Below are 25,448 nucleotides of genomic sequence, written 5' to 3'. Positions count from 1 at the left end.
CTGTGGTGTAGCATGTATGGAGGTGATTGACACTGTGAAACACGATTATGTTACAATAATGTGTGATAGTTATTCACGTGTCCGGGGTTAGAGGCTGTAATCGTGCAGGAATTACTGGCGACATATCTGAGCTGTGGTGTAGCATGTGTGGAGGTTATTGACACTGTGAAACACGATCATGTTATAATAATGTGTGATAGTTATTCACCTGTCCGGGGTTAGAGGCTGTAATCGTGCAGGAATTACTGGCGACATAACTGAGCTGTGGTTGTAGCATGTATGGAGGTTATTGACACTGTGAAACACGATTATGTTACAATAATGTGTGATAGTTATTCACGTGTCCGGAGTTAGAGGCTGTAATCGTGCAGGAATTACTGGCGACATAACTGAGCTGTGGTGTAGCATGTGTGGAGGTTATTGACACTGTGAAACACGATCGTGTTATAATAATGTGTGATAGTTATTCACCTGTCCGGGGTTAGAGGCTGTAATCGTGCAGGAATTACTGGCGACATAACTGAGCTGTGGTGTAGCATGTATGGAGGTTATTGACACTGTGAAACACGATTATGTTATAATAATGTGTGATAGTTATTCACCTGTCCGGGGTTAGAGGCTGTAATCGTGCAGGAATTACTGGCGACATAACTGAGCTGTGGTGTAGCATGTGTGGAGGTTATTGACACTGTGAAACACGATCGTGTTATAATAATGTGTGGTGGTTATTCACGTGTTCGGGGTTAGAGGCTCTAATCGTGCAGGAATTACTGGCGACATATCTGAGCTGTGGTGTAGCATGTGTGGAGGTTATTGACACTATGAAACACGATTATGTTACAATAATGTGTGATAGTTTATTCACCTGTCCGGGGTTAGAGGCTGTTATCGTGCAGGAATTACTGGCGACATAACTGAGCTGTGGTGTAGCATGTATGGAGGTTATTGACACTGTGAAACACGATTATGTTATAATAATGTGTGATAGTTATTCACCTGTCCGGGGTTAGAGGCTGTAATCATGCAGGAATTACTGGCGACATAACTGAGCTGTGGTGTAGCATGTATGGAGGTGATTGACACTGTGAAACACGATTATGTTACAATAATGTGTGATAGTTATTCACGTGTCCGGGGTTAGAGGCTGTAACCGTGCAGGAATTACTGGCGACATATCTGAGCTGTGGTGTAGCATGTGTGGTGGTTATTGACACTATGAAACACGATTATGTTACAATAATGTGTGATAGTTATTCACGTGTCCGGGGTTAGAGGCTGTAATCGTGCAGGAATTACTGGCGACATAACTGAGCTGTGGTGTAGCATGTGTGGTGGTTATTGACACTATGAAACACGATTATGTTACAATAATGTGTGATAGTTATTCACGTGTCCGGGGTTAGAGGCTGTAATCGTGCAGGAATTACTGGCGACATAACTGAGCTGTGGTGTAGCATGTGTGGAGGTTATTGACACTGTGAAACACGATCATGTTATAATAATGTGTGATAGTTATTCACGTGTCCGGGGTTAGAGGCTGTAATCGTGCAGAAATTACTGGCGACATATCTGAGCTGTGGTGTAGCATGTGTGGAGGTTATTGACACTATGAAACACGATTATGTTACAATAATGTGTGATAGTTATTCACCTGTCCGGGGTTAGAGGCTGTAATCGTGCAGGAATTACTGGCGACATATCTCAGCTGTGGTGTAGCATGTGTGGAGGTTATTGACACTGTGAAACACGATCATGTTATAATAATGTGTGATAGTTATTCACGTGTCCGGGGTTAGAGGCTCTAATCGTGCAGGAATTACTGGCGACATAACTTAGCTGTGGTGTAGCATGTGTGGAGGTTGTTGACACTGTGAAACACGATCATGTTATAATAATGTGTGATAGTTATTCACCTGTCCGGGGTTAGAGACTGTAATCGTGCAGGAATTACTGGCGACATAACTGAGCTGTGGTGTAGCATGTGTGGAGGTTATTGACACTGTGAAACACGATTATGTTATAATAATGTGTGGTGGTTATTCACCTGTCCGGGGTTAGAGGCTGTAATCGTGCAGGAATTACTGGCGACATATCTGAGCTGTGGTGTAGCATGTGTGGAGGTTATTGACACTATGAAACACGATTATGTTACAATAATGTGTGATAGTTATTCACCTGTCCGGGGTTAGAGGCTGTAATCGTGCAGGAATTACTGGCGACATATCTGAGCTGTGGTGTAGCATGTGTGGAGGTTATTGACACTATGAAACACGATTATGTTACAATAATGTGTGATAGTTATTCACGTGTCCAGGGTTAGAGGCTGTAATCGTGCAGGAATTACTGGCGACATATCTGAGCTGTGGTGTAGCATGTGTGAAGGTTATTGACACTATGAAACACGATTATGTTACAATAATGTGTGATAGTTATTCACCTGTCCGGGGTTAGAGGCTGTAATCGTGCAGGAATTACTGGCGATATAACTGAGCTGTGGTGTAGCATGTGTGGAGGTTATTGACACTGTGAAACACGATCATGTTATAATAATGTGTGATAGTTATTCACGTGTCCGGGGTTAGAGGCTGTAATCGTGCAGGAATTACTGGCGACATATCTGAGCTGTGGTGTAGCATGTGTGGAGGTTATTGACACTATGAAACACGATTATGTTACAATAATGTGTGATAGTTATTCACGTGTTCGGGGTTAGAGGCTCTAATCGTGCAGGAATTACTGGCGACATAACTTAGCTGTGGTGTAGCATGTGTGGAGGTTGTTGACACTATGAAACACGATTATGTTACAATAATGTGTGATAGTTATTCACGTGTTGGGGGTTAGAGACTCTAATCGTGCAGGAATTACTGGCGACATAACTTAGCTGTGGTGTAGCATGTGTGGAGGTTGTTGACACTGTGAAACACGATCATGTTATAATAATGTGTGATAGTTATTCACCTGTCCGGGGTTAGAGGCTGTAATCGTGCAGGAATTACTGGCGACATAACTGAGCTGTGGTGTAGCATGTGTGGAGGTTATTGACACTGTGAAACACGATTATGTTATAATAATGTGTGGTGGTTATTCACCTGTCCGGGGTTAGAGGCTGTAATCGTGCAGGAATTACTGGCGACATAACTTAGCTGTGGGGTAGCAATCAACTGCTGTTGTCAGAGCTCGCTAATGTTCCTTTTACGGGTTTTATGTGTTTATGATAGGTTTAAAAAGTGATTATTTTCAACGTGTGTGTTAATTACCAAATCATACTATCACATATCTTTTGCAATGTATGATTAGGTCTAATTGCTCGTTGACTAACTGAAAAGTTAAGGGTTTGATCTTTACGTATTTTAATTTTCTGTAAATTTCTCCTCTATGATTACTGTAATTTACCTAGCATGAACTAGAAAATGTCACGTCTTGTTTCCTGATTTTCCACCCTCTCTTTTTTACCGTAACGATCGCTGTTTATTGCTTTCCGGTCAGTTTTCAGGGCGTGATTGGTGCGGTACTATTGTGACCTATTTTATTTGGGTAGTAATAATTAGTGTTTTCTATTTAGTTTTGAATATATATTGCATGGAGTTGACACAAAACTTGTTTGTTCTGATTCGTAACATATGCGTGCCCATTACACTCTGGTATAATTTGTTTGTTTTAACTATTGAGAAAAGTCACAGTAATTACTGACGAGTAAGTTCGAGTTGTTATTTAAGGATGTAGCCAAACTAAGAGGCTTCCCGTGTTTTCAATGACACGGTCAAATTTAATCTTTCCGCCGATCTTGCCAGCAGCTGTCCGATATTGGGTCGTTGATTGGCACGAGATAAAACACCGTACCTCCAATTTTTCACTTGAAGGCGGCTAAATGTGCGTTTATGTTCGTCCTTCACAGACATCATCGAGAATATTTGCATCGTACAGGAAACATATTGAAATGTGTTCAGCAGTTCGTCTTTTGTCTTTATGTACTCGTATAGATGCTATAAATGTATAACTGCGCAATATACCGCGTTACTGATATTATCATTTTAGTGTTAACATTTTACTATTATAGCAGTGTTCAGCTAAGGGTAGTCTACTACGGGACTACATAAAATGAATTTCTTAACAGTATTCAGCTAAAACAGTTGAAAGGGTAAAAAGTCTAGGACTAATCATAGGCAACACACTTGGATGGACCGATGCAGTGGTGTACACCTGTAACAGGGTGTTCGCTGCTGTGCACACACTGAAACGAATGCAAGGACTTCTACCATTTCGCATTAAACTTCTGTTGATCAAGTCACTTGTGTTTCCTTACTTTAACTACTGCAACTCTGTAATCAATCACATGACTGTAGCCCTTAGCACTAAACTGCAAAGAGCACAAAATTACTGCATTCGCTTTCTGTTTGATTTACGTCGAAGGGATCATGTTACGCCATATTTTATTCAGTCATCAATTCTTAAATTAGCTGATTCATGATCGATTCGAATTTTGTCATCGTTGTACTCTATTATTAATACGGATTCACCAAAATATTTATCTGAAAACTTTCAGTTTTTGGCGGGGAGTGGCGCAAGAGAAACTCGGTCTGGTGCACTAAGTCTCGAATTCCAATACACAGAACCAAAACCTATAACCGATCCTTCACCGTTACCTGTAGATTATGGAACTCCTTACCAGATCCTGTCAATCAAATTGAGAGCCGAAAACGGTTTGTGGCGGAGCTTAGACGAAAATACCTGGACCGGATGATCGTGGCGGGCGGCGGGGCTACTCTTTGAATCGTGACTGTGTGAACGGAAGTGTGAATGGAATACCGTAAGTGTAATTTATAGTTAATTAACCTTAATTTGCATTATTAAGATTAATTTTTTAAGAGGTTAAATGTAAGAAAGGACCATATGGTCCTAATTTCGCCTCAATAAAGAAGTGTTTTTTTCTTCCTTTCTTTCAGCTATAATTTGTATAAATAAGTATTTGAATTTGAAAATAATGAATTATAATCAATATGAAGAAAACGCTATTTCTTTCGGACAATTGCTATGGTTCATAATACAAACAAAAAATATAACACAGTGTAATTAATTTTGAGATTATTTAATGTTATCGTAAAACTGGTTTATTTTACTAAAAGATGTCTACATTATTGTCTATGGAGCTAAGATTAGACTATTTCAAAGATAACTCATAAAAAGGTGCTAAAATAACGTCATTCATCAAATGTTTCATCCGTTGTTGTCATGTCCTTGCTTCAGTCAGGAATCATAAAAACCATACTGTGTTAAATCCCTAATAAAACAAAATACTAATTATATGAGCCTGTGAAAGGAAAAGTGGTGTAAGTCAGTTATTTTTATTTTCAGTTTCAACCTGATATGAACTCCTTAAGGGTCATTACATTTGATGGAATAGTAAAGCAAGTCAAAACTCCATTCTTTATACTGTTTATTGGTCTTTGAAAAAATTGTATTTAACAGAATATTAGTTTTGTTGTAAGGAATAGTGGTGTAAGTCTGACTTGCTTCACTGTTCCACACTGTGTTAAACAGAACAGCTGATCCATTAGATGGAAGAGTGGTGTATGTCTGACTTATTCCACTGTTCCTTGTGATTCCTTCAGTTTGCTTATATAACTGGGCTTTGCAAGGTAACCATGCCTAGTACACATAGAATAAGAGATGGCTCTCGAGGAAACAAAGGCAAATCTGTGAAGTATCATCTTCAGTTGCCAAATGCTAATGTAGTAGTTTGTAAAAAGTTTTTTTTTACAAATTTTTCAGATTTCAGATGGAAGCACTTTTAGAGCCTTACAAAAAATTAGTCAATGACAAGTACCTGGGTCTGATATGAGGGGTAAGAAACCATGTACTTACAAAATAGACGATGAACGTTTAAAAATAGTGAGAGATCACATTTCTTCTTTCCCTTCAAACGAATCACACTACACAAGGACCCACAATCCAAATAGGAAATATCTCTCAGAGGACCTTAATATTAGACTGATGTACAACTTGTACAAAGAACACTGTGCTGCTAGCAATGCAGAACCAGTGTCAGAAGCCATTTACCGCCGTACTTTTAATTTCGAATTTAATCTTCATTTTCATCCTCCCCGGAAAGATACCTGCACAAAATGCAACACATTCAAAGTGAAATTTGAAATGTGTGAAAAACAATGAGGAGAAGCAAACTCTTCAGACTGCTCATGAGTTGCATTTACGTAAAGCGGATCTTTCCAGGAAAAAGCTTAAAGAGGCAATGGAAGAATCCAAATCAAATCCAGATGTTAATATTACTATGCATTTACTTTTGATCTCCAAAAAGCATTACCTTTCCCTAGACTCACCTGTTTTGTAGCGTATTATAAACGCAATATGTATGTGTATAACCTAGGGTGTCACGAGCTATCCACAGGAAATAGATACATGTATGTTTGGAACAAGGTAACAGCCTCACGGGGTTCTCAGGAGATAAGTTCCTGCATAGTTGAGCATTTACGTCACAGAGTCCCTGAAAACTGTAACCATGTTGTCATGTTTAGTGACTGTTGCGGTGGGCAGAACCGCAATGTTAAAGTTGCTCTAGCTATGATGCACTTTGTACAGCAAGTAGATAATAACATTAAGATTATCGATCATAAGTTTATGACGAGTGGCCATTCTTACTCGCCCAACGATGGTGATTTTGAGGTTATAGAGAAAGCCTCCAAAGGAAAGGCGATGTATACCCCTCAAGATTGGTATAGTGTTATTGCAAAACCCAAACTCTTGAGAAATCAATCACAAGAAGAAAGAAACATGCTGTGGGTAAACCCATATCTTGGCTCAAAATTCAATGGTTAAGGTATGTACAGGATGAACCCTTTAAAATCCTGTACAAAGAAACTCTTAATGATGATATGCCTTTTGATGCTTTGGATATTACACCTGCCAAGAGAGGACGACACATCGAAAATCTGGGCAATTTTTAATGGAACCTCTTTATTCGAATCCTCGAGAAGTCACTGTTTTAAAGAAGAAAGACATGATTGATCTTCTTCCATACATACCACCAATCCACCATGGGTTTTTTTATGAATCTAGTGACTGCAAGTCAGTGTGATGAGAACCGAGTTATCGACAGTGAATCAGAAACAGACTCAATTTTTTTTAAATTACAAAAAATGTTTAACCTGATTTTAAATAATTTAATATTTTATTGTAATATTTTAAATATGTTTACTAGCTACTTTGAATAATATTGTTTTAATAATAAACTTACTATTTCATGGCAACAACGCTTTATTATTCATCACCATCTGTAACTGTTGAACGAAAAGTGGAGTAAGTCATACTTAATACTATTATTTTATTAGTATAAAACTATAATAAGTAAAAAACTACAATTGAATCTGCCCAAAAGTTAAAATGGTTATCATAGAATAAAAATAAGATATAATATTAAGATACTATTTACATTTGGATTTGTGCAACTGTTTTTAGTAAACCCTTTCATTGCTCAAAACTATGGCAACTTGACTTAGGCCAATTTTCCTTTCACAGGCTCATATTAGAACTTAACTAAAAATAAAGCTCATGATTATGTAAATTAGTTTTTTTAAAGTCTACATATAAGTACGTAGTGAATTATTACTTAGTAATGAATTTAAAATGAACATTTTTCGTTTTAAAAGTGTCCAAAGAGAATCTTTTATCTCCGCTAGAAGGTAAATAGGGTGTTTACGGACTGACGTAATACTACTCCTCTTGTCGCTCTTGCTTTAACTTGTATAGCAGAGCAGGACAATTGTCTTTCGTTTATTAAAGGTGTAAACTAAAACTACACATATTTGTTATTTTAGGCTTTGGTAAGTTACTTGTCTTTGATAAACTCGTATTGTTTAGTTATACATTTATACATGGAGGTTAAGTTGCATTTCATTACATATATAAATAATAATAAATAATATCTGTACATCGGATATTTGTATGGTATTCTGTTTAAAGGAAAAGCGAGTCTTTAGTGATTATTAAAAAATATCGAAGATGCGATAGGAAATTGTTTTAACCGAATTTTCTCATAAGAAAGAAATGTAACGTTGGCCGCCATAGTTTAAGTGGAGGTCGCAGTTAGAGTGGATCAAAAGGGTTAAAAATTTAAAAATTGTTTTTTCAGATATTTTTCCTATATCCACTAACTTCAGCCGCCAGGCACATAAATAAATGTAAATAAGTCAGTTAACCGTACACAGAACCTTAATATTACGATATTTATTCAGTTTAACTGGTTATATGACGATGATATAATATAACGTATCCGATGATTGGTTTTAAATGTATATAAATTGTACGTAGAAAAACACTATATACAATTTTTCCTTAATTTCAAGAAAAAAAACAGCTGTGTGCGTTATACAATACAAATGAGCAATATTCTCCTAGACCAGTATTTTACGGACTACATACAAATATAAAGATGGGAGTTGGTTTGTGCTCTTTCATGGCTCATTACTGAAGTAGTTGCTCAGTAAAAACACCATAACACCGTATCTTACACTGCCGCCGCTATTCTACACTGTGACAGAGCGACGCATTTCCTACCTGAACTGGAAGTGTTTTCAATACCTTGGGTCGTGTTTATGGCTAAACTTATCGCCCGTTAAAACGTTCATTCCAGCGAGTATACGGTAAACACACTCCGCCGACACGATTCTGTCCCTGCAGTATATTATCCACATAGTTTCTACACACTGGAAGTGTTTTTAATACCTTGGGTCGTGTTTATGGCTACACTTATCGCCCGTTAAAACGTTCATTCCAGCGAGTACTCGGTAAACCCACTCCGCCGACACGATTCTGTTCCTGCAGTACATTATCCACATAGTCTCTACACACTGGAAGTGTTTTTCATACCTTGGGTCGTGTTTATGGCTACACTTATCGCCCGTTAAAACGTTCTTTCCAGCGCGTATACGGTAAACCCACTCCGCCGACACGATTCTGTCCCTGCAGTACATTATCCACATAGTCTCTACACACTGGAAGTGTTTTTAATACCTTGGGTCGTGTTTATGGCTACACTTATCGCCCGTTAAAACGTTCTTTCCAGCGAGTATACGGTAAACCCACTCCGCCGACACGATTCTGTCCCTGCAGTACATTATCCACATAGTCTCTACACACTGAAAGTGTTTTTAATACCTTGGGTCGTGTTTATGGCTACACTTATCGCCCGTTAAAACGTTCTTTCCAGCGAGTATACGGTAAACCCACTCCGCCGACACGATTCTGTCCCTGCAGTACATTATCCACATAGTCTCTACACACTGAAAGTGTTTTTAATACCTTGGGTCGTGTTTATGGCTACACTTATCGCCCGTTAAAACGTTCTTTCCAGCGAGTATACGGTAAACCCACTCCGCCGACACGATTCTGTCCCTGCAGTACATTATCCACATAGTCTCTACACACTGGAAGTGTTTTTAATACCTTGGGTCGTGTTTATGGCTACACTTATCGCCCGTTAAAACGTTCTTTCCAGCGAGTATACGGTAAACCCACTCCGCCGACACGATTCTGTCCCTGCAGTACATTATCCACATAGTCTCTACACACTGGAAGTGTTTTTAATACCTTGGGTCGTGTTTATGGCTACACTTATCGCCCGTTAAAACGTTCTTTCCAGCGAGTATACGGTAAACCCACTTCGCCGACACGATTCTGTCCCTGCAGTACATTATCCACATAGTCTCTACACACTGAAAGTGTTTTTAATACCTTGGGTCGTGTTTATGGCTACACTTATCGCCCGTTAAAACGTTCTTTCCAGCGAGTATACGGTAAACCCACTCCGCCGACACGATTCTGTCCCTGCAGTACATTATCCACATAGTCTCTACACACTGAAAGTGTTTTTAATACCTTGGGTCGTGTTTATGGCTACACTTATCGCCCGTTAAAACGTTCATTCCAGCGAGTACTCGGTAAACCCACTCCGCCGACACGATTCTGTTCCTGCAGTACATTATCCACATAGTCTCTACACACTGGAAGTATTTTTAATACCTTGGGTCGTGTTTATGGCTACACTTATCGCCCGTTAAAACGTTCTTTCCAGCGAGTATACGGTAAACCCACTCCACCGACACGATTCTGTCCCTGCAGTACATTATCCACATAGTCTCTACACACTGAAAGTGTTTTTAATACCTTGGGTCGTGTTTATGGCTACACTTATCGCCCGTTAAAACGTTCTTTCCAGCGAGTACTCGGTAAACACACTCCGCCGACACGATTCTGTCCCTGCAGTACATTATCCACATAGTCTCTACACACTGAAAGTGTTTTTAATACCTTGGGTCGTGTTTATGGCTACACTTATCGCCCGTTAAAACGTTCTTTCCAGCGAGTATACGGTAAACCCACTCCGCCGACACGATTCTGTCCCTGCAGTACATTATCCACATAGTCTCTCTACACACTGGAAGTGTTTTTAATACCTTGGGTCGTGTTTATGGCTACACTTATCGCCCGTTAAAACGTTCTTTCCAGCGAGTATACGGTAAACCCACTCCGCCGACACGATTCTGTCCCTGCAGTACATTATCCACATAGTCTCTACACACTGGAAGTGTTTTTAATACCTTGGGTCGTGTTTATGGCTACACTTATCGCCCGTTAAAACGTTCTTTCCAGCGAGTATACGGTAAACCCACTTCGCCGACACGATTCTGTCCCTGCAGTACATTATCCACATAGTCTCTACACACTGAAAGTGTTTTTAATACCTTGGGTCGTGTTTATGGCTACACTTATCGCCCGTTAAAACGTTCTTTCCAGCGAGTATACGGTAAACCCACTCCGCCGACACGATTCTGTCCCTGCAGTACATTATCCACATAGTCTCTACACACTGAAAGTGTTTTTAATACCTTGGGTCGTGTTTATGGCTACACTTATCGCCCGTTAAAACGTTCATTCCAGCGAGTACTCGGTAAACCCACTCCGCCGACACGATTCTGTTCCTGCAGTACATTATCCACATAGTCTCTACACACTGGAAGTATTTTTAATACCTTGGGTCGTGTTTATGGCTACACTTATCGCCCGTTAAAACGTTCTTTCCAGCGAGTATACGGTAAACCCACTCCACCGACACGATTCTGTCCCTGCAGTACATTATCCACATAGTCTCTACACACTGAAAGTGTTTTTAATACCTTGGGTCGTGTTTATGGCTACACTTATCGCCCGTTAAAACGTTCTTTCCAGCGAGTACTCGGTAAACACACTCCGCCGACACGATTCTGTCCCTGCAGTACATTATCCACATAGTCTCTACACACTGGAAGTGTTTTTAATACCTTGGGTCGTGTTTATGGCTACACTTATCGCCCGTTAAAACGTTCTTTTCAGCGAGTATACGGTAAACCCACTCCGCCGACACGATTCTGTCCCTGCAGTACATTATCCACATAGTCTCTACACACTGAAAGTGTTTTTAATACCTTGGGTCGTGTTTATGGCTACACTTATCGCCCGTTAAAACGTTCTTTCCAGTGAGTATACGGTAAACCCACTCCGCCGACACGATTCTGTCCCTGCAGTACATTATCCACATAGTCTCTACACACTGAAAGTGTTTTTAATACCTTGGGTCGTGTTTATGGCTACACTTATCGCCCGTTAAAACGTTCATTCCAGCGAGTACTCGGTAAACACACTCCGCCGACACGATTCTGTCCCTGCAGTACATTATCCACATAGTCTCTACACACTGGAAGTGTTTTTAATACCTTGGGTCGTGTTTATGGCTACACTTATCGCCCGTTAAAACGTTCTTTCCAGCGAGTATACGGTAAACCCACTCCGCCGACACGATTCTGTCCCTGCAGTACATTATCCACAAAGTCTCTACACACTGGAAGTGTTTTTAATACCTTGGGTCGTGTTTATGGCTACACTTATCGCCCGTTAAAACGTTCTTTCCAGCGAGTATACGGTAAACCCACTCCGCCGACACGATTCTGTCCCTGCAGTACATTATCCACATAGTCTCTACACACTGGAAGTGTTTTTAATACCTTGGGTCGTGTTTATGGCTACACTTATCGCCCGTTAAAACGTTCTTTCCAGCGAGTATACGGTAAACCCACTCTGCCGACACGATTCTGTCCCTGCAGTACATTATCCACATAGTCTCTACACACTGGAAGTGTTTTTAATACCTTGGGTCGTGTTTATGGCTACACTTATCGCCCGTTAAAACGTTCTTTCCAGCGCGTATACGGTAAACCCACTCCGCCGACACGATTCTGTCCCTGCAGTACATTATCCACATAGTCTCTACACACTGGAAGTGTTTTTAATACCTTGGGTCGTGTTTATGGCTACACTTATCGCCCGTTAAAACGTTCTTTCCAGCGAGTATACGGTAAACCCACTCCGCCGACACGATTCTGTCCCTGCAGTACATTATCCACATAGTCTCTACACACTGAAAGTGTTTTTAATACCTTGGGTCGTGTTTATGGCTACACTTATCGCCCGTTAAAACGTTCTTTCCAGCGAGTATATACGGTAAACCCACTCCGCCGACACGATTCTGTCCCTGCAGTACATTATCCACATAGTCTCTACACACTGAAAGTGTTTTTAATACCTTGGGTCGTGTTTATGGCTACACTTATCGCCCGTTAAAAACGTTCTTTCCAGCGCGTATACGGTAAACCCACTCCGCCGACACGATTCTGTCCCTGCAGTACATTATCCACATAGTCTCTACACACTGGAAGTGTTTTTAATACCTTGGGTCGTGTTTATGGCTACACTTATCGCCCGTTAAAACGTTCTTTCCAGCGAGTATACGGTAAACCCACTCCGCCGACACGATTCTGTCCCTGCAGTACATTATCCACATAGTCTCTACACACTGAAAGTGTTTTTAATACCTTGGGTCGTGTTTATGGCTACACTTATCGCCCGTTAAAACGTTCTTTCCAGCGAGTATACGGTAAAACCCACTCCGCCGACACGATTCTGTCCCTGCAGTACATTATCCACATAGTCTCTACACACTGAAAGTGTTTTTAATACCTTGGGTCGTGTTTATGGCTACACTTATCGCCCGTTAAAACGTTCTTTCCAGCGAGTATACGGTAAACCCACTCCGCCGACACGATTCTGTCTCTGCAGTACATTACCGGGAGATTCTCTACACACTTGATTTTAGTCGAATGTATCAGATTAATGGTGATCATAGTGTTATTGTAATTGTGTTATTAGTTATGCCTCATATATACCAAGATTCATTATTCATATTCCAAAAAAACATTTTGTATTTAGCGTTTTTTTTTTTGTAAAAATCTGAGGTGAGTAAAATAGAACATACCTGTAGTTATCACGTCGTTTAGGTTTTTAAGGTTTATTTTTATACATTTAAAATTAAAACCGTGATTTCTCAAATATACTTTGTGTTTTCAATAGATGTTTAGATATACAAATGTTGATTAGGTATTCTTGGTTATACATATTTAAACCAGGATAACGTCAGTAATCCCTGAGCGATAGCAATGTCGTATCACTTGAAAGACTGAACGAATATCATTTTCGTCTGTATGTCTGGCATATGATATCTTGAGACCAAACTAACTACAAACTTGAAATTTTTATTGCGCATCATTATTTATATTTAACAACATCGATTTTGATGATGACGCATGTCACGGCCATGGGAGTTGGCTGAGCGTTAGTTATTTATTATTTTTTACAATTGATCCTATGATCATGATGGTAACAAGAAAACCGCAGATAACTAAAGTAGTAATCACAGTGAGTATTTCACCTAAGCCATGTTGCGTGTACACTCTACGCACTCTGCAGCGTGATACCAGCGTAACGTTCTAACTTGTTGATTGTAGAGCGTAGTTCGTAGTAAAATAAACTGTGAAAATTTCCATGAATAATATTTTCAGACTACACAGACACTGTAATAGTGAACGTAGTACTCTTTAAAATAATATACTCGCACCTTATAAAAACTGGAATTATCATCGAGACACTTTCGACTACTTTGACGTGTGTGATGAAACCCCGCATCCGTGCCGCAGATTGCACAAAAGGGTCTAGGGGTATAACATCGACAATGTGTTCTGAATGTGAGCCAGTTAATCATTTTTGTATGGCGGTATTAAGCGCAATAATCCAGCAGCAATTGCTGGCGACATAACTTAGCTGCGGTGCGGCGAACAACTGCAGCTGCTAGAACTCGCTAATGTCTCTTATCCGTTTTAATGGTTTCACAAACATGTATGGGGTTACGTATTAACCCGTTTATAAACTCTTAATAGTTAGCGGTGACGTGAAGGTGTTTAAAATAATTGTAACACGGGGGAAGCATATTACATACAATATGTTCGGTGACAACTTGGTTTCATAATGTAATATTCTTTCAAGTACCCCAGCCATTTTAAATAGTTATAAGTATTAAATACCTCATGTTCCACAGCCAATTGGCCGTTATTAATTACAATTGGCATGCTAATTACAAGAAACTATGATTATTAAATGGGCGAGCAGTGTAGCACTGCAGAGGGAAATTAAACGTTGAGGCAGACCACCTCATTGTTGCCTGAGGGAAATCACTGGTGAATGGCGGCCTAATTACATTGTCCCAATTAACACCAGATGTCGCGGTGCTGAGCATGTCCCTTGTGCGACACCATCGACGCGACGTTAGCATTGGGGTTAAATGGGGGAGTACTGTAGCACTGCAGAGAGAAATTAAACGTTGAGGCAGACCACCTCATTGTTGCCTGAGGGAAATCACTGGTGAATGGCGGCCTAATTACATTGTCCCAATTAACACCAGATGTCGCGGTGCTGAGCATGTCCCTTGTGTGACACCATCGTCGCGACGTTAGCATTGGGGTTTAAATGGGCGAGTACTGTAGCACTGCAGAGAGAAATTAAACGTTGAGGCAGACCACCTCATTGTTGCCTGAGGGAAATCACTGGTGAATGGCGGCCTAATTACATTGTCCCAATTAACACCAGATGTCGCGGTGCTGAGCATGTCCCCTTGTGTGACCCCATCGACGCGACGTTAGCATTGGGGTTAAATGCTGTTTAGTATTTCACCAAACTGTTTAAACAATGTTTATTACTTAACAAACTGTATACCATCTTATATAATGATTTCCGTCATTCAAAATAATGTACATTTTTGAGGTAAGCGTCTCAATGAGCTGGCATAAATACTTCGTGAAATTAATTTTTAAAACTGATTTCACACTTTTGTTTTGAAATCATTGGCGTCACCTTCGTTTTGGTGTACCGTCTGAAGTCTGGCGCTGTCACAGACTTAACTCTGTCTGAAGTCTGGCGCTGTCACAGACTTAACTCTGTCTGAAGTCTGGCGCTGTCACAGACTTAACTCTGTCTGAAGTCTGTCGCTGTCACAGACTTAACTCTGTCTGAAGTCTGGCGCTGTCACAGACTTAACTCTGTCTGAAGTCTGGCGCTGTCACAGACTTAACTCTGCCTGAAGTCTGGCGCTGTCACAGACTTAACTCTGTCTGAAGTCTGGCGCTGTCACAGACTTAACTCTGTCTGAAGTCCGCGCCCGTCAGATGAGATCCAAAAACGTTGGTGACGAAGAAGCTTAAACCATAATTTTTGCATTGTTTCAACACCCCTGGAATCTAGAACTAAACTTAATGTTCGCATTGAATCAACTCTTTCATCGCACCTATAACGTAGGAAACGGAAAGTAATCCAGGAAATCGATTACTCCACTGTTCTCAAAGATCGGGTCTAAAACATCTTGCACTCAATTATGCACCTGATGAGACATTGAGGCCATTCCTCCTGATTTATACGCTATGATTATACACAGGTTCTTTGCTGCCTAAGTAAATTAATATTCGCAATGACCATCCTAGTTGAATAAAGTTTCCAACTGTGTGAAGCGCTGTTTACCCGGGAATGGCCTTATTACACCAATTTACACTCATTTGTTTTGAAAACAATATGTTGTGTGAAAACCTGTATTAAATCTTCTGTTATTGCTAAAATAAAACTGAACTTTCTCCATGTAAATATTTTCTATACGAAACCCATAGAACCACTGTTATGTCAGTTTTGTAGTCCTATGAACTAATTATGTTCAAGATTTTACTTAATTTGCTAACGCGTATTGATCAACTTCAATAATAAATAAAATTTAAATTAAAAAGGTACATGTACAAAATGATAGAAGTCCTTTCAAAAGTGCTTCCTACGGTTATTCTATGAAATAATTTAGTTCTAAAGTTATTATTTGGTTCTTAACGTCTATTTTTCCCAGAGAAACTTATTTTAAAGCAAGAACATAATAATGTAGAACAAATTTAAACCAATTTTGGCTAGTAATCTCTAATATGTTCTGCAATTGTCTGTGTTTATATAGTATTTTAACTTAAAATATAATAATACTGTGTGTGCAATGTTATTTTGCGTAATATACTGTTCAATATGTCAGCCCAATATTTTAATTACTTAATACCAAACTGTAAAGCAAACTACAAATACAGAGGTCCTCCGCCTCGACAACTAAACGTAATCCACAGTAACACGACCAGTAAATAAATGTCCCCAGAATGAGGACACGGGTTCGAGGGATTGTAACTAACGGCACATGTACGGGGGCGGGCTAGTGTAATGTGGGGTAATGAAACATAATGACGGATATTGTAGCAGTACTCCACTGGTTGGGGACACTGAATGTAAATGAAGTACTACAACGTCCCTATGGGTTAATCCCAGCCCACAGACCCGTCAAATGGCTATAGTTTTTTAACTTAGGGCAACCGTAAATATACTTTAATACTTATGTTAATAGGTATTATTCCCTAGAAGGAAGAAACTGTTATACATTTTATAGTTTGTATTATATGTGTTGCCTCTTAGACATTACTGCCGTAGTGTATTCTACTATATTCTGGCACACGATCAACTCTGAACAAAAGCCTGCGATGTGGACTGTTATAGTTCGTATGTTACGGAGGATCTTATATTGTCTGTGACCAATAAGACCCTCCTCTTGTTGTGGATGCGACTTAAAAGTAAGTCTGCTATTTTGCTGTCTTACTCTGTTGTTATTTAGTATCTGTGTCACTATTTTGTTAAGGCACCTGGCCCAAAAGCGGCAGACCGGCGAATCTCCAGCAGTAAAGGATACGTCAGGACGTATGTACCGTATTTACAACACAGACAGGAGAGAGACAAGATATATAGTTCCAGCTGGTGACAGGGTGGGGGAACATGTGGCAAATGCTGTGTGTATGATCATAGACCTCTGGCTCCGAGCCGGTAAAACAGTCTTATAAAACAGTACATTAAAAGGAGTAGTGATTGATATCCAGGTAGGGGAAGCCCCTGAGCTTGAAAAATGACATCATTAACTGTCGCTTCCTGTGACAGAGAATAGGCTATTTAAATTTACGTCGGATAACCTTTAAAACACTCACATTTTACTTTTACTTTAACTGTATTGTACAAGGGTTTTTAATTTAAACGGAATATAACAAATAACAGTGTATTATTCAACCATAATGAATATGGATCTAGGGAGTGGATTTTTATGTATTATTTAGAAATATTTGTATTATATATTTCTATAAATTTGGAATTCTTAAAATAGGAAGAAGAAGTCTCAGCGGTTCTCAGAACTGTGAATATTGCCGAAACTAAGGCAGCTTGCCAACCTATTATTTTTACGTTTCATTACTACATCTTTTCTTAATAAGATCGTGATAATTTTCCTTGCGAATTTGGCTAAGAGGAGATCTTTGGTATCTTTGCTATCGCTGCTTGGTAAAACATCAGGATTCAGTACCTCTGAGACACACTTCCAAAATCTAATAGGATACCGCCGTACCAGGCAGCGAAGCTGCGTGATCGTCGTTGCGTTTGTGTAGTTTTAGAAATAGTAACAATATCCTTCCATCAACGCCATAAGCGTACGGTAACTTCAAGGATTTTCACTATGGGAACTGTAACAGTAAAATATAAATGTATTTATCTAACAGATTTTTAAAGAGAGACTCTAACAAAACTTTACGCGTATTGTATATTTAGAGCTGAAGAGGTATTCTCTAACGTATTTAAGTTCCTTTAAAGAAATTTTGATCTTTTTGTAGCCTCTTGCGAATACCAGTAAAACATGTACAACTCCATACGACAGTAGAAACAGATTAGAACACATTTAAATCAGTATGTTCAGAAATAATAGCCTGGTTAGAACCTTTTTAACGACTTTTATATTTATTTCATCCTACAATTTCCTCTTTAAAATTATACAAAATTGAAATATGTAAAAAATTACAGCTTTGTAAGGAAGTCTTCCGCGTGTGCATAGATGTCCTGCTTTATTCCATTACAACTAATAAATATAAATCTTTCTTGTCGGTTTATAATTCTATATTGATATTTAACTAGCCATATATTCCACACAAATTTACAATATATCATTTCAATATTTACAAAAAAATATTTTGATGTAATAATTTATAACCTTTAATAATATAATAATTAATGCACTCATATCTAGATCCTAATCTAAAATTATGCTAGAGTTCAAATCTAATCTAAGGCAGCTGTAGTACCTATCTTTTTAGTGTAAGAGGCAAAACTACGTTAGATGACAACGGTCGGCAATGTATAGACTGAAAACATCTGATGTTGTGGCTCCTTCTACTAAGCAACACAACCCTTTATAGGGGACATGTCATGTGCCGTGTTATAGCCCAGACTAGAAACTGATGTCACTCAAGGAAACCAATAAATGGGAAAAACCAGAGCCACACTCGAAGGTGTCTGGAGCATAGACTCCCAAATGTCTCTCAACTCCCGATTCTGGGATGTCCGCATAATTTGACATAATTTATATCTATTAAGCTTAATATTGCTTTTCTCTAATGGAATATCATTATTAGACTTCGTTTACTTTATTCAGTAAGGAACTGAAGTTTCACCGACATATAACGTTTTTCACCAATTAATACTTAGTATGATTTAGTATTACGAGTCAACACAAATAGCTGTTAACCAAACAAAGGCTTCTATATAAACTATGATTCCTTTTTCAATAAAATTTCTTTCATATGCTCATTGTTTAGTTAATAATTTGTAATTTAAAAAATATTACAAAGTAACTTTCAACAAATTGCTTCAGTTCGGATTCCTTCCTTCGACTCATTGTAATAACTTAACCTATGTATATAATAATAAATGTCATGTGTCACGTACTGTTATAGATAAAATAAAAATAATTTTAAAAATATACCAACTCGCTATAATTAAAAAAAAGTTAGATGAGACGAGGCATTGGAGGACTCTCTATGTTCACGGACTGAAACTATCTATTGTATCATGGTAAAGTAATTCAATACGCTGACGAAACGACTACTTGTGTAAAGATAAAATCAGCAGTTAAATTAAAAATAAAATCATTTGTCAATTTAAATGAATACACGCAACATTTTAATGCAATGAGATTGCAAGTAAGCAATTCAGAATCAATCTTCATAACATTTTGCCTTCTGCAACGATATGATAACATAAATTTGATGAACCCATATAGCAAACATATTCTACAAAGTTTCTTGAATACACTTCGACAGGGGGTGTACTTGGCATGAACACAGTGACAGGGCTTGCTCCAGAGTTAACTCATGCATTTATGCCTTACGAGCAATTTTTGGTGACGTGAGTGATTTGATGAGGAAGGAATAGCTAAATATTTTTATGTTGTTTTTTTTAATTTATAAAATTTTTGAAATGTGCAATTTAAAAGGTTGTAGCACTGACAAAATTTTAAATTTCCAGAAAAGGGGAAATTATATTTTTATTTAATATAATCCGCAAAAAGTGATTTTCTTAAATTCTTAAACTTTTTATATCATATTTAAAAAGTTCTGCCCCACACTGGCTTGTGTATTTCAACCTATAATGTATAAAGGCAGTTGTACAAGTTTAGAAAATAAAATGACCTAATATCAAAATAATTTGCTGTGTATAAAATGTATCTCTTTCACAAATAATCCTTCCGTCAAACATAATATCAGAATATTTGTATATGTAAGTGTTTACCTGTTCTACAGGTAAGCATTAACAATTTTTATCAGTACAATATGTTTTACAGTGTTTATACGGTTCATTGAACTTGAATGTTTTACTTACTTTCTTGTTATTTCCATAAAACCCCAGTTAGTTAGATTTATTAATTCTTCAGTCACAAGTCCAGATACTCTGAAGGAGGACAATCATACAACAGTTCTGAGGTGTGATTTTGTGGGAAATCTTACACAGTAATATACCTGGATACAACTCACGTGAAACACGGTACAGCAATATTGTGTGATTGAATGCTAGGAACGACCGCAAGCGCTAATACGTGACTCCTGCGCCACTTCAGCTCTTTAGACAGGTTACTATGTGGCCTCAGCAGCTGACGTACATTACTGTGTCACCTTACTTACGGGTGTAACAATTGTGTGGGTATTGCCAGTTGTTAACGAATCTAAATATATCCAGATTAGATGCAGCATTGGGCCTTACTGTCTTACTAAATTTGGCAGCCTCTGTAAATGGAACATCACCAACAGCTAAAATCCTTAAAGTCCTGAAAATAGTACAGTGGCTTTGGCAAATCGCAATCTCTAGATATATTTATAGAACTTGACCAATGTGGCACAGTGGCTAGTTTTTAATATTCAGACATAATCTTTATAGTTTAATATTTCGTAATAGAAATTTTACATTATAGAATAATACGAAAAAATTAAATTCAGTTCATTGTAATATTTATGCACCAATTCAAAGAGAGTCTTCCCCGAGGGATCTGTCAATGTCGCTTGAGATACGTTTTACTACGGAAGCTTTGATGCCACTTCCAGTTTTGTCTGTCATCTTACAGTTCGTTCACTCTATTTTGTTAATGTGAAACTCTAAAATTCTTAAATATTTTTAAATTTATAACTATTTCCGTTAAAACTCTTCTATTAAAACTCTTCTATTAAAAAAAAATTATAGATGTTCTAAATCCTGATATTCTATCAATTAAACATCTTTAAATTAATAATAAATGTTAAAAAACAAATTACAACATTCTTTGATGTTTTAAACCTATTGTACAATTTTAGTTTTAAAGGTCCATAAAAAGCTTACTTAATAGTGGTAAGATTCAAGAATCAAACTTTATTATTTAATTTGAGCCTGAACCACGAGGCTGTACGGAAATTATTATAGTGCAGAGATAACAGCAGAGAGTTAAAAATGTAGTTTAAAAATGCGATGGCTTTGTCTAAACATTAAAGGTCGTTTTGGGGTTATTAAAATAACTTAGAATAATGATTTCGAAAGCGTACAATCCTGTATTTTTATAGAATCGTCATCTTTCTAATAGTTGATTAAGATACAAAGTATCTAGTTTCATTTTTAAGCTACACGCAAAAATAAGTGGTAAAAACATTATATGGTTTGAAATTACATATCAGTACACAACTTGGTATAAAACACACATGTCTGGATACATGGTCTGGACCATATTATAAATATATCGTATTTTTATTATGATTCAAAAATTGCGTTACGGTATTTTATGTAATTACACAGGTGTTAATAGCAATTAAAATTTAAAGGGACAGAGAAAGAAAATAGCCGTAAAACGTAACAAACTTAAAGAATAAATCAGTTTTAAGAATTATTTCCTTGAATTTTGTTTCCGATTAGTTTATAGAAATCGGTAAGCTGTTATTGTAAACAGTAAGATAGTATTCTTGTAGGATCCGCTTTATAATGGATGTGTGTGGATCATTAGGTTGGTGTGTTAAACCCTCTAATGGGTAAACTGGGTTTGTTTACAAGTCTATTTTGGCCTCCTATTTTCCCCTTGTACCCATAAGACCAATTTAAACACATTCGCTAACGATCAGCCTAATCTCTAGGAGGGATGTTCACTATAATCTAACTCAGTGTTTTCATATGGAAATAAAGCTTAGTGCATAACTTCGAGTCTGTAGGGTAGTTCGTTTAGAGGTATCGTGCGGACAGACATACAGACTGACAGACAGAAATGAACATTTATAGTCCCACAAGTGATAGGCTTCACCATTGCTTCAGTCAGTTCTTACCTGTTATATTGTCACGAGTATTTGCGGTAATTCTGAGTATTGTAAGAAAGAATTAAAAACCCAATACTTTGATTTCATTGTTTCCTTTAGTTTGGTATGGTTTTAACATTAAAAGAACAAATATTTGATTCGTTTGAGGTTTTAGGAAATAAATTAAAACGAAGTCCTACACTATAGGAGTATTTTATATTTTGCAACATAAATATTGCACAAACTGGGGAATACATTTAGCGCGTTTTATTATCTCGACTTCTAATGTAACATTTTATTTAAATATAGTGCAAGTTGTACTATCCCACGTGTACTATCCTTTAAATGGGATAATTGCATCTGGCAAGTTGCTATCCACTATCTAAGTTGTAAACTAATTCGCACATGATCAGATGATAATTATGAACAAACAAATTATATTATAATTACTTTTATTTAAGTACTACAACATTTTACATACTATTTTTTATTTTAGGAGTTTCACAAAAACGTTTACTCAATTTTTAAATATCTGTGATGTGGAATGAAAAATTTGAAGTACTTATACAACTTTTTTTGTATGATCAGTTATCTATTTTTTTTTATTTTTGTATATTATTTTAATTTTTATAGATGTAAATTCTATGTAAATATTAAAAGTGTAACAAAATTTCCAAATCTCATGATAATCGTACTGTTATGATCGTGCAGGCAAAACCAGACTAAATACATCGGGTTTTATAAAAGCGTAAAGAAATAAGAGAAAATGAATCTCATTATTGTTGGTTTACAATTGATTCAATAAGACGAGGAAAACACAAACTAAGAGATGTGCTCGTATGAGAAGCGGTGAATGTTTGCCAGGAAGTATAGAAGAAGAAAAGTACTTCCTTCCTGTAACAAATTCAACAAAGATCCGGAGACAAATAATAGCGACCGGAACTGGGGATCTTGACAAACGGGATCGAGGCGCTCATCTTTGCTCGGGAAACTCAGATTTCAAATGGTTTGTAAATATTCAGTTTCCATTCCGCTTTTCCACAAATAAATCGGGACGTTTGTCAAGAAAACCTCTATTGTGTTTCTCCCTAAATTTAAGTTTGTTGTTCGGCAATTTTCCTCCGGCTATTTACAGAGCCTGGTTAGTTTACCCTTTCAGTGGTGAGACCGAGGCCTGGATGTTTCCGCGACGTTTTCTTTACTTAGCAAATAACATTGTTGTAAATGCAAAACCAATTTCCCGAGCCTCGGAGCTACAACAGACTGTCACCCGGGCTGAGTAAACCGCTGCAACTTTTGTACTGACATCCAATTATTTTATCATTTCACCATTTCAAAATTATCTTACCTTAACAGTTATGTAGTTCGTTTTATCTGTAGGAATATAAACCTTTGTAGAAGTGTAATATAAAATATGAATCCTTTTAAATCACTGAAATAATTAAATAAAGAACTATTTATTAATAATAAATGGTTAAAACAGAGAAAATAAAATATCCCTGTAATGTATGTAATAAAAATGTAAGTAAATGTAGCAAAGTTTTATTATGTAGCAAAAAACTGTTCTGTGTACATGATCTAAGCTTGGAAGAATGCAATGGGTTCATAAAAGCAAAAAAATTGAGTCTGTGGAAACTGCTTACTACTAGTTGAAGTAGAATACACTAGACATTTCTATCTTAGCCTATCCTGAATCGAATAAAGCCCAATAAACATTTTTAAATATATTGGATTTCCCAATTTTATTTCTTATAAAAACTATTTATGAACCAAGTATTATTTGTCTCACAGCAGATGCTTGAATTACTTTCCCTGAGTCTCCTGAAAATGTGCTAGCCTGATGTAAAATATGATCTTGCAATGTAAAACATATAATGAAGAATTAATTGGATATCCTGGACTATTCGATATCCGAGATCAATAATATTTCGTTGTTTTGTTTTATAAACACGTCGTCAACATAATCCCAAACCAAGTAGTCACACGTAATAAAAATGCTGGTCATCAGGCAGGTCTCGTCTACCTGTTCATCGATCATTCTGGATAAACATTTTGAGTTTCCTTTTAGAAATCCAAGATAGCTTGGCCCGTTTGTACCTACAACTGTTAGCAAGTCACAGAAGCAATTACAAATCGTTTTACAGCACTGTTAAGGAATATATCTTATGCTCCCGTTACTTGAGAATTCTGCGAATGTAAAGAACTTGCTCTTTTTTATTCTCATTTTGATAAAGACATGAAGAGGTTGAAATTAAACTGTAAAAAAGTGTTCGAATAAAACATGAATGGAAATGGTGTTCCATTTAGGGAGAACTTTAAAAGATGGTAAGAAAACTGAGTGGACGGACCCCAATTATCACCAACGATTTGTTTCGTAAAGTGAATGATAAAGTGAAAAGTATCAGAGCTTTCCCTATTTAATTGTTATCAGAGCAGTTTTCTAGATATTCAATAAGTATTTTCTATGACATTCAAGGAATTAATCCCCCAAACAGCCGTAATTTAGCGCGTAGTGATCGTAATTGTTTATTTCATTAAAACAAACTTTTTGAAGGTAAGAATCACAACGATAACATTAGCGTGGCAGTCGCTGTTCTGTATAAGGCGGCAGTCGCTGTTCTGTATAAGGCGGCAGTCGCTGTTCTGTATAAGGCGGCAGTCGCTGTTCTGTATAAAGCGGCAGTCGCTGTTCTGCATAAGGCGGCAGTCGCCGTTCTGTATAAGGCGGCAGTCGCTGTTCTGTATAAGGCGGCAGTCGCCGTTCTGTATAAGGCGGCAGTCGCCGTTCTGTATAAGGCGGCAGTCGCTGTTCTGTATAAGGCGGCAGTCGCTGTTCTGTATAAGGCGGCAGTCGCTGTTCTGTATAAGGCGGGGGCAGTCGCTGTTCTGTATAAAGCGGCAGTCGCTGTTCTGCATAAGGCGGCAGTCGCTGTTCTGTATAAGGCGGCAGTCGCCGTTCTGTATAAAGCGGCAGTCGCTGTTCTGTATAAGGCGGCAGTCGCCGTTCTGTATAAAAGCGGCAGTCGCTGTTCTGCATAAGGCGGCAGTCGCTGTTCTGTATAAGGCGGCAGTTCAGTCGCGTCTGCATAAGGCGGTAACAGTATACAAAAGGTTGTTTATATATGATAAATATTTTAATATATATATAGTAGTTATGAAAAAAGTTGAAAGTGTGGGATTCCATTTAAAATTTAAATTGTTACAAAACGTTTTCTTGACAATCCGAAAAATATTGAGGCAAATAAATGTAAAGCGAAACACATATATAGTGTTAATTGTAATTTATTCAAAATTATTTTACAGTCGCTTTGTAAAACGATTTAGTATACAAATTTG

The 25,448-nt window shown here is 37.7% G+C and overlaps 1 protein-coding gene across 1 annotated transcript; it reads right to left on the bottom strand.

Annotated features, from left to right (window-relative positions):
- Positions 1-24,687: 24,687 nt before the first annotated feature.
- Positions 24,688-25,200, bottom strand: LOC124372345 (glutenin, low molecular weight subunit-like). The gene has a single exon (XM_046830725.1). The coding sequence runs from the start codon at positions 25,198-25,200 to the stop codon at positions 24,688-24,690; it is 513 nt and encodes a 170-aa protein (XP_046686681.1).
- Positions 25,201-25,448: the final 248 nt, after the last annotated feature.

The sequence above is a fragment of the Homalodisca vitripennis genome, unplaced genomic scaffold (assembly GCF_021130785.1).
Source record: "Homalodisca vitripennis isolate AUS2020 unplaced genomic scaffold, UT_GWSS_2.1 ScUCBcl_2961;HRSCAF=8159, whole genome shotgun sequence".
NCBI lineage: Eukaryota > Metazoa > Arthropoda > Insecta > Hemiptera > Cicadellidae > Homalodisca > Homalodisca vitripennis.
Note: the sequence above shows the minus strand (reverse complement) of the source record. Positions and strands in the feature narration are given on the sequence as shown.